The sequence below is a fragment of the Opisthocomus hoazin genome, chromosome 1 (assembly GCF_030867145.1).
Source record: "Opisthocomus hoazin isolate bOpiHoa1 chromosome 1, bOpiHoa1.hap1, whole genome shotgun sequence".
NCBI lineage: Eukaryota > Metazoa > Chordata > Aves > Opisthocomiformes > Opisthocomidae > Opisthocomus > Opisthocomus hoazin.
This window is the reverse complement of record NC_134414.1, coordinates 34,994,692-35,005,282: the sequence shown is the minus strand read 5'-3', so window position 1 is coordinate 35,005,282 and position 10,591 is coordinate 34,994,692. Positions and strand designations below refer to the sequence as shown.

Below are 10,591 nucleotides of genomic sequence, written 5' to 3'. Positions count from 1 at the left end.
TGCATCTACCTGAGCCAGCTCAGCTGAAAAGGACAGACTCCCAGTTCCTGACTGCTCAGCTGCTTCTAATACTGACTTGCCATTTTGCACAGGGGAAGATGGAATACAAACTTCTGAAACTCAGTCAGAATTCAACCACACACTGGGATAAAAGGTGTTGAGTCCTGAAGTTACACAATAACTCATCTAATATTTAAGTCTGCAAAATGAAACAAAGTTACATCAAAGCTGAGTTTATTTATGACAAACAATTCATTATATATTACAATAATTACAAACTTTTTTACACCATATCGCCGTATTTTTGTTCTCGGCACACACAAGATGATCAAGAACACAGATTTAGGCAGTAACAAAAAAGATATTAAAATTACAAATTTCATGCCTCATTTCTGTGCCATAGAAAAGGCTATAATCAAAAGAGTAAAGTTACTAACAAACATACAAGGGGATTCCCCTTACGCCTTTTTTCCCAGGAACTTTTGTCATCTAATGTATAGTAAATACATATATACACACATGTCTCTTGCAAACATACACATTCACACATTTACGTAATCACTGGAAGTCTGACACCTCTCCTCCATCAGAAAGCTCCCAGTCATTTTACTTGAACATCTAATGGGGGGAAAAAAATTAAAACAAAACAAAACAAAAAAATCTGAAGTCCGTGGTCTTTAATTAGTCACCCTACTCCTGAGCCAGCTGTTATCTTCGCCCTAAACAGGGCCGCCAGCATAATAAAAGGGTATTGCAGTCTGTGACAAACAGCATTCAACCTACCTTCACCACAGGAAAGGTCTACTAGGGATACTGTCCCTCTTGTACCTAGTCTGAGTCACTGCTGCTGCTTGAGGAGTCTGTTGACATGACTTCTACATCATCTTCGTTCTCTTTATTGTGTCCCGGAGGCTCCAACATGAAGTCATTACTGTGATTAGGAGGTAGCATGTTCATTGACATATCGCTTGACTGCCAAGGATACTGAGGAGCAAGCACATCTGGAAAAAAGGAGCATGATCAATCAAACTATCAGCTTTGTATATTGACAAATTCAACAAGACGGCTCCACCAGGACTCCAATTTAAAACTCAATCTTAAAATCCTTCCTGAATTTTGGACAGATGAAACCCTCCAGTAACTGCTGGACAACATCTCATGATGGAGCCATTCTATCACTGTAAAAGCCTCCTCTGCCAAAGAGGCCCATTAATGTAGGTGGCTCTTCATCTCTCATTACTCCACTTCAAAACACTATACATTCACACAGAGCTTTTCATCTTCAAAGCAGTTTGAACTGACTTAACATTCACAACCACTGGCAGTAACGAAAATGGTCACCCTCTGTCAGTATGCAAAAATAGATCAAAACATTAGATTAAAAAAAAAAAATACTTAAGATAGACCATAGAAATTCAGAGTAAAAAGTTTTATCCAAATTTGGCTGTAACACCTTGGTTACTATTTTTCCAACAGTAAATATGGTGCATAGAGTACAAAGAAGAGTGTCCTACTACAAAACCAGGGCCACAGAGATACTTGAGAGAATGTAGGAATGCCCCACTGTGCCCCAGCCAGGCCAGCCTCAGTTCCCCGACTTCTCTCAGCTCTCACTGTTTCTTCTTTTCCTGTCTTACTTCCACAGCCATCCCATCCCATACTCCCTACCAACCTACCCTCCCCTCACAACACTTCCTAGTCTCTCCCTTACTTGACCCCCAAACGGTCCCCCATTTCAAAGCTGCAGTACACATCTATATGCCGTTTCCGCTCCCTTCCTTTTAATTTATGCTCCTACTGCTGTGCTTCAGTTCTTCACTTATTACCAGGCACTGTAGTGAAGTCTATCCCACAGAAGAAACCAGCTATCTCCCACTTACAGCAAGAATTAAAAATAATTAGGCAGAGACCGAAGTGAACAAAAGCCCACCCATGTGGGACTCTGAGTACAGAGAAAGAGGGTACTGTCTAAGCAGGGGATCATATGTGGTAGACTTACTCTCATTCAGCTGCTGCCTAACTCATCAGTACACAGACTCCACACACAGTAGCTTTGGATCGTTAAGTCTGTAGACACCTGAGATCCCACACCTGAACAACAGCCACAGTCCCCTAACACCAGATACATTACCTGGCTGTACAAATCCGCACACCAGTGTACGTGAGGACATAACGCAGCCTTTATGCCAGTCCTGTACCCATTTTAGGAAGACCAGCAACAGTACCAGGTGGTCTCATCCCAGTGGTGGTGAAGTTAACCAACTTTATTTGAACCAGCTGAGAACGTAAGCCAGTGTTATACATCCCACGGCCACACTTCAGTGCTGGAACCAGTCCACTACCAAATCAGGTTGAATGAGCGTACTAAGCAGCTTCAAAGTTTTGAGGCTACCAAGCAGCCCAGTGGCTGGCTTGCAGACTCAGTAAGGACTCAGTAACTGGACATCTCTCTGTACTGCACATCTCTCTGCAGAAGTCTCTAAAAGGACTAAATTCCATCATTAGCATTCTCAGGACACGCCACCACACACCGACAGATTCAGGATCCCTGTACAAAATGCCAGAGCAGCCTCTACTTTCTTTTAAATGAAGTTTTGATGTTACCCTCTTACCTGCAGTCGAGGAATTAGAGTATTTCCCCTGGCTTAGGAGACCCAGATTCAATTAACAACTTGAGAAGTTTAAATCCCACATTTTCTAGCTTCTCAACGAAAAGTCCTAAAGAGCGGGGCTTCAGTTCTTACAGAGACAGCACTCAAAAGTAGAAGGAGCAAGTCTGCATCCTCTAAAGCAGCGAAGCCACCCAGAATGGGCTCCACCTAAACAACTCCATGACGAAGACACAACCTTAACATCTCCTCTGACCATACTTCAAAAGAACAGAAAAGATACATGGGCCTATCCTCAGCACTTCTCTGGTGGGTTGCTATGGACAGATGTCAGGGTCCCACTACTTTTCCGCTCACAGGCCCATTTTATCCAAGACCAGAGGCTTAGAAAGCAAGATGATGAAGAACTTTTAAGTCACTTCCTAAGAGGTGACAACAGGATTAGACAGATGGTTGGAAACACAATATCCAAGTTTACTATTTCTCCAATGGAGTCGCCATACAGGTTTAAGATACTCAGTACAACTTTTGAAAACAAGCTTTCCGTAACACCTGTAAGTGGCTTAATAGACAGGTAAGAACTGTTACAGATCTCCTATGAATTCACGCTACGAATTTTTCCACATTTTAGTCTTAACCATGGTATACTAATGCTGCACAGGTACAGAACCACTTAAATGTTTCAGTTACTGTAATTTACTGCTAAATTCTACTTTAGCATGAATGCACGAATCCCATTAAAGTCAGTGGAAGTGCCCATTTCACTAAGCAATTAAGTGATTGAAGCTTGATTCCTACACTCGAGGTATTACCTCACCAGCTGTCCTTTACAATGTCTTTTCAAACCAGGACTTCTAAGCAGTCTCGCTATACAGAGCGTAGACTTAAAGGAAAGTAGGGGATGATAAAAAACCTCTTTTCTTCTGAATACAGCTTTCACAATTCCGTACTTTCTGTCATCACTGCTAAGAAAGTTTGCTTTGAAAATGCTTTTAATACGATTTAATATCACTTAATTTACAGTAATTTAAAAGAAGTGAATTGAAGTGTAACTAAATTTTGTTTATATTCACTTAGTTGTAGTGTCTGCAGTACGATTTAGCACGAAATAAAATAAAATTATGCAATTTCTAATTGTTAACTTTATTTAGTAGATCTTCACTGCTAGGGAACAATGTTAGCCGTAATTTTCATTATTTTAACTCTGATTTGCCTTTGCTAAGGGAAATGTATAATTTCTATGACTGTACAAGAAATAAAGAAGAGCAAAACAAAACTGAATTTCTCTTACCTGGCAATCTGCCTGCTGCAAGTGCATCCCCTGGTAAATGTCCATTAACTCCATTGGTGGATGGGTTGTTCATCTGACCCAAGAGACCACTCCTCATTTCCAGATCAGTAGGATATGGCCTACGTGGGTCCCCTTTAACAAAAAAGGCAAAGGAATGTCTTTAAATATTTAACAATTGTCTTGCAGACATTCACTTTTTCTTCAGTGCCTAGTTTCCTGACCAAAAAAAAATCCCATACTCTGATTGTTTGGATCAGCAATAAGCATCACACGTGTTTTGTTAAAATCCAGGTATGTCTTTCACTTAGACTTTCTCTGTTCATTCAAACTTGGCAGAAAAAGCACATTAAAAAAAAAACCAAACCCAAAAAACCCCACGCGTTTAGAAGGTATCTTTGCTCTCCCTGGTACTTCACAGCTGAACAGCAAAGAGAGGAATGGGAAAAAACACACTCTCATTTTGGACAAAAAGGATCATTCCCAAAATTGAAACCCAACATAATGAAAACCCGGCTTCTGACTCCACTGATTACTAACATTCTCTGTAAAGAATATTGTAAGGGGCTGGAGGGAACACAACCGAGCACATGGAAAAGCCTTTAACATACTTGGTTCTAACGTACAACTGGGGCCAACATTCAGGAAAAAAAAAAAAAAAACAAACAAAGGAGACCAGAGACAGCCAGTCATTTAATGGAAGCATGCAGTTTCACAGCCTTTTTGAAAATGTACACAAAGTCTACAGGACTTTGGATATCCGTTTTTGTTAAAAATATTAGATATAACAGCTGAAAACAATGTTACTGTAATAAACTCCAGTGTTTTTCACTGCATAAAAGCATTCTAAGACCAGATACTGACCACGTTTTATTATATAAAGATCTATTCTCACAAAAATGATAGTTACCTGGTACCCATGTCAGAGGGGCACAAACAGCATTGCTAGCACTGATTCTATGGGCATACTTGATTATTTCTTCAGATGAAATGGCACCTGGAAGAAGGGAAGGAAAGTTACTATGTTCTCAAGAGATTGCATCATTGAATTATTTCAGAATATTGGACACTCGTATTGAAAAGACTGGGAATGTAATTTTATCAAACATTAAGAGCATGCTTCAGATGCCATGACTGCTTAGAGGATTCTTAGACTACGCAAGGATAAGCTTCACAGTGAACTGATTTTACAGCCACAAGTTCAGTACACCTTCAATGTCAACAGTTCTTCAAACCTGTGAAAAACACAAACCAATCTCTTAAGCAGTGTACTTACTTGACAAGCACAATTTGTAAGAAAACTTCAGCACCTGCTTTATTACGGAATTTTCTGTAGTAAAGAAATTTTTTTGTTTGTGTAGTAATTGTAGAGCATACATGTAGTAGCCCTTCTAAATACGTGCCTGTATTAGAAAAACTTTATGAAATTCTTGGACTTTTTACACAAAAGAGGTATGACAAAATCATAAAAGACACCATAAAAAAAAAAACATGAAAGAAAATGCCTCCCACAAAAAAAGTCAGTTTAGCTTGGTGAGTGCCACAGAGTGGCAGAAATTGCTACAAATGCAAACCAGTATCACCAGCTAGTCAGTCTTTCAAATATAATGCACATGCACACAAACATTGTCTCCCTTTCCTCAGCAGACCTACTGAGGCAATTTGGTGAGACGCTTAGGAAGACATTGAGCTGCTGGAGCGTGTCCAGAGAAGGGCAACGAGGCTGGTGAGGAGTCTGGAGAACAAGTCTTATGAGGAGTGACTGTAGGAACTGGGGCTGTTTAGCATGGAAAAGAGGAAGCTGAGGGGGGACCTTACTGCTCTCTACAACTACCTGAAAGGAGGTTGTAGTGAGGCGGGTGTTGGTCTCTTCTCCCAGCTAACTAGCCACAGGATGAGAGGCAATGGCCTCAAGCTTTGTCAGGGGAGGTTTAGATTGGATATTAGGAAAAATTTCTCTACTGAAAGAGTGGCCAGGCATTGGAACAGGCTGCCCAGGGAGGTGGTAGAGTCACCATCCCTGGAGGTGTTCAAAAAAACGTGTAGATGTGGCACTTTGGGATATGGTTTAATAGGCATGGTGGTGTTGGGCGGAGATGGTTGGACTTGATGATCTTAGAGGTCTTCTCCAACCTATGATTAGGTAATCAGATGTACTATTATCAGTCCAAGCAGAGTGTTGAGACACCTGAATCTAAGTTGAATATCAAAGATGTTTGCCACAAAAAATAATTCATTCCTGACTTTATTCTGAGGAAATGGCTATAGATTCATAGTGAAATGGAAATTTGTTTACACATAAAGCAGCCAAAATTCGTGATAGTAGAATTAAAAAAAACAAAACACAAAATCCAACAAAATAACTAGAGTGAGCTCACTAGCAACTTTCTTTACAACTGCATTTATGTAGCACGTACAATCATGGATGCTCACCTTTTCTTGCCTTTTCAATTGACTTCAGCTTTTCCTTCGCTTGATAAACAGCTGTTGCCTAGTTGTAAAAAAAAAAAAAAACAAACACCAAATTAAACCAAACCTTCAATGCATCTTTAATTTGTAAACTTCTACATAAAGTCAGCTCTGTGAATAAACTCTTGCAATTTAATTGCATTTTAAGAAACTATTCAGTGAACATTTTCAAAATACACAGAAATAAAGTAGGTTTGGAAGAAAATCAGCATTATAAACCAAAAATGAGTACCATGATAACTAAACAATATTTGACTACTGAAAAAAAACCCAAACCATTACATGTTTAGAAGTTTTACATATTTAAATCTTCTTAAACTAACACAACACCAGTTTCTCCAGAAACACCTTTTTCACAAGTAGATGCTCAAAAGCAAGCACATCCTTATGAACTTACCAGTATGTGCTCTGCTTCTTTTAGTTGTTTCTGCAGCTGCTGAATATCATTATCTCTCTTTTCTACTACCTTTTCTAAAAGCTGCATTTCGTGATGGATTTTCCCCTGATCAACTGCCAACTTCATTAGCTCTTGAAACTCTCCATCTCTCTGAATCAGCAGTTCCAGGATCTGTTAAACAAGAGTTTTGCAGAACTTTTAGTTTAGCTAGAGTAACAACACACCCTCAATCATTTTGCAAAGAGCAACTTACATCCATAGGAGTATTTATGTTTGCATGAAAAATGAAAGAAAATTTCTTGCTCTGTTTGCAGATACAGCCTATGAAGCACTCAACAAATGAACAAACAAACAAATAACAACAGGAGGACCAAGAATGCCTTTGTAGCGAGGCCAAAACCTCACCATCACCAGTAGCCTAAGTATAGGCAAGGACAAAGGCAGAAAGAAGAAAAGCAAAAAAAATAGAAGCATTGTGCTTACCTGAAGAAATACAGTTTAGAAAGTCAGCTTACCTGGCTCTCCTCTCCTGGTTGTGGAAGCTTCTGGTTTCTTGAAATTGCCAGAATTTCAATTAGTTCCCTGAAAGGAAAACTCAGTGTTTGCAGACTTTTCTAGGCCATTATTTGCAAATCACATCAAGTCATCCCAAAACCATCAGAGTACTGACATCACTACAAAAATATTCACGGAATTGAGTATTTTATAGTTTTACAATACAGTTTCGGCAGGAATTTCTCAACCAAGAGTAATTCTGTGAATAGTCTCATGACCAGAGCACGTTTTCTTCTTTGAGCTCATGAAGTGCTCGTGTATTTGTACTTGTGAAATGTGCTAAGTTCCTGCCAAACTACATAAAGATATAAGCAGAAGCTGAGAGAAGAAACAGCACAATGAAACACATTCATACCTACTTCTACTGCCTGTGTTTGTTGCAAGAGGGCATGAAAGCTGTCTTCACTATTTTACTTCTCTACTTTTCCTCCATTTTTTTCCCCAACAGAGCAAGTTTCACACTTGGATTTAGAGCAGTGAAGTCCACGCTTTCAAACATCTAAACAGTCTGTTGTGAAACTACTTTTACAACCAGTATTTCCACAAAGGTATATTAGTTGTATATCAAACACACAAAAATACCAAAAATCTAATAATATTCTGGTGCTAGGTTAGAAGTGCTTCTCAAACAAACCTCTTCATCACACTTCCAGGTACCTATTTACTTTGCCGCCACTCTGAAAAGCCATCAATAACATCAGAAGGGACTTGCTGAGCAACAAGATCACGATGCCAAAAGGCATTTTCTGCAAATTCAGCAAACTTACTTGGCTTCTAAGGCTATGGATGGCCATTCAACGCTATGCATGAGTAACTGTCTATCTCAATACACTGTCCTTGGAACAGTACTGATGCTTTGCTTGGTCCAGTGCAAGCAGCTCAGTGGGATGTACAACTAATACAGCAGTGGGGCCAGAACCTCAAAATGAAAACAGGTGCTTTTCAAAATGTCTGAAAAAGCCCTAGTTAGAGTAAAGCTCTAACTAGCATCTTGGTCTGTGTCTCTTGGTCATTCCTGAACACTAAAATGATTTAAAACTATTAGAGAATAAAGAAACTCTTCATTATCACTAAAGCTTTATTCTACCTGACCAGCGCTGAGCAGCAGCAAATAAAATCTGTTACAAGTAGGTCAACTACCGCCATCAAGGCTGATGTCACGGGGTTTTAATTCTGTTCTGTGTTAGCTGGATAATGAACAGAAATTCAAAACTACACACGTTACAGATTAGACATGTTGCTTACTGGTCTGGTGGTAGGGGCAAAAAGTATCACAGCTGTGAGAGGCCTAGATCTACGGTGCTGCAACACTTTGCTGATCCACAGGAAAATTCACTAAATTCTGCTGAGGGTTCCTCTGGATTCGTTACAGTAGAATAACAGTCCCAAGATTTTCTTTTTTTTAAAAAGTTTTGATAAAGAGCAAGTTTGTTTGTTTTTCAAAAATACATTCTCCCCAGCAACCCATATGTCACAATAAAAACTAAAACCAAAAATAAAACCTAATCAGACACAACAAGAGCAACTGATCAATGTATTTTCCTAGTCCTACCAGCAGTAACCGCACAGAGTGACCCAGCCACACAGATAGTTTGGGTTACTCCCTCTGAAAACGTTTTCCTAAGCTCCTGCCCTCCTCGAGAGGAGGAAAATAACTGGAAACCAGTTTGACTGCACTGCCAGCTGCGCCTCCACGACCTGCAGGAGGGTTATCGGTCCAGCCTCAAGAGTCGGGGACTAAGTCAGCAGAGCATTTGTATCACCCCGAAGACGAGTTCTGCAGCCTGCTCTGGGCGAGTTTAACACTACTACAGACAACGACCAGAACGGCTTCAGCCACGCAACGCCATCTACAAGTCTCTGACTCGAGCATAGCTTTTAGTGACTAACACAGAGCCTAAGAGGGGGGGGGCATGCGCGTTTCAGAGGGAGTGCAGGTGCCAACCAAGAAAAGAAGGCAAGCGGAAGAACGAGGAAGCTCCTCTTCTGCCCTGAGCATGGGAAGTCGGGCACCGCCGACGCTGTCCCACCCGGCCGAGGGCTGCGGCGCCGAGCGCGGGCCCGGCCCGGCCCCCGTCCGCAGCACCAGCCCCTCTCCCGCCGCAGCCGGCCCGGGGGCTGCTGCGAGACGGAACACGCGCGGGCCTGGCTCGGGCCTCCGCCCACCCGCAGCCCACCGAGGGTTCGGGTCGGGTCGGGTCGGGTCGGGTCGGGTCGGGCCGCGCCGACACCCTCCCAACCCAAGCCCAGCGGCACCGGCTCCTCCCGCCGCCCCCGTGGGCGGCTCCGCGCACGTACAGCGCCCAGCGCCTTCTATCCACGCCCGCCGCCGCCCGGGGCCCTCCCATCCGGGCACCGGGGGCAAGAGCGCAGTACCTGGCCAAGAGCTCGAGATCCTCCAGCGCCGCCAGGAGCCGGTCCCGGGTGCTGCTCCGCTCCCCACCTCCCGCCGCCGCCGCCGCCATCACGGTCCCGATTGCGGACCCGAGCGAGCACCACCTCGCGCCGGCGGCGGGGCCGCCCCCGGCGGCGGAGTCGCGAGCTGCAGCCGCCCCGTGGAGGGCGCATGCGCAGGGCGGCCCGGCAGGCGGGAGAGCGGCCCGTGCGCCGCCCTCCGCGCGGCGGGAAGGGGCCGAGGGGCCGGGCGGGGCCGCGGCGGGAAGGGCTGGGCGGCCGGGGGCGGCGGGTGTGAGGAGGTCACATCTGCCTTGGCGAGGCCCGCTGCGTGCTGGTAAACGGCCTCTCCTGGAGCTGGGTCGTTCCGCAAGGATCCGCGCTTGCTGGTTTGTTGAACGCATTTCCAGTCCCCGGATTTCCATCGACGAGCCTCTAAATGAGACTCAGATGTGCGCTGAAGGCACAGAAAACAAGCTGCAAAGAAAGGGCTTGCGACTGAATTACATCTTAACTGCTTTAACTCACTGTCTGAGGGTCCTGATGTCCAAAAATCCCTCAGGTGCTTTTTATCGGAGGACAAAATGGTGCTTTATTGATGACTGAAGAAAGTTAAGTGTCTGATACTGAAAACGTAACAACCCCCCCCCCGAGCTTTAAATCAAGACAGAGCCAAGAACTCCTTCGACCTGGGCTGCTTGTCCTGTAAGTGACGGGAGCTGGCAGCGACCTGCCTGACCTGCCGCTGTGGCGTGTGCGAACCAGTCTGTCCGTGGAGGCTGAAGGCAGCTTGGCTCCGTTACAGAGGTCTGCACGCCATGGTCAGGGCAGGTAACCGATGCAAATCCTGCCCCCGGATCCTGCCGGCAGTTGAGCTGT

General features: G+C 43.6%; 1 protein-coding gene across 1 annotated transcript; it reads right to left on the bottom strand.

Moving 5' to 3' along the window:
- Nucleotides 1-217: 217 nt before the first annotated feature.
- On the bottom strand, nucleotides 218-9,850 carry MED4 (mediator complex subunit 4). The gene is made up of 7 exons (XM_075421941.1): nucleotides 9,695-9,850; nucleotides 7,279-7,345; nucleotides 6,764-6,934; nucleotides 6,331-6,388; nucleotides 4,808-4,894; nucleotides 3,901-4,032; nucleotides 218-1,001 (listed from the first exon to the last, which is right to left on the bottom strand). The coding sequence occupies exons 1-7, from the start codon at nucleotides 9,781-9,783 to the stop codon at nucleotides 829-831; spliced, it is 777 nt and encodes a 258-aa protein (XP_075278056.1). The 5' UTR covers nucleotides 9,784-9,850; the 3' UTR covers nucleotides 218-828.
- Between the last annotated feature and the right edge of the window lie 741 nt (nucleotides 9,851-10,591).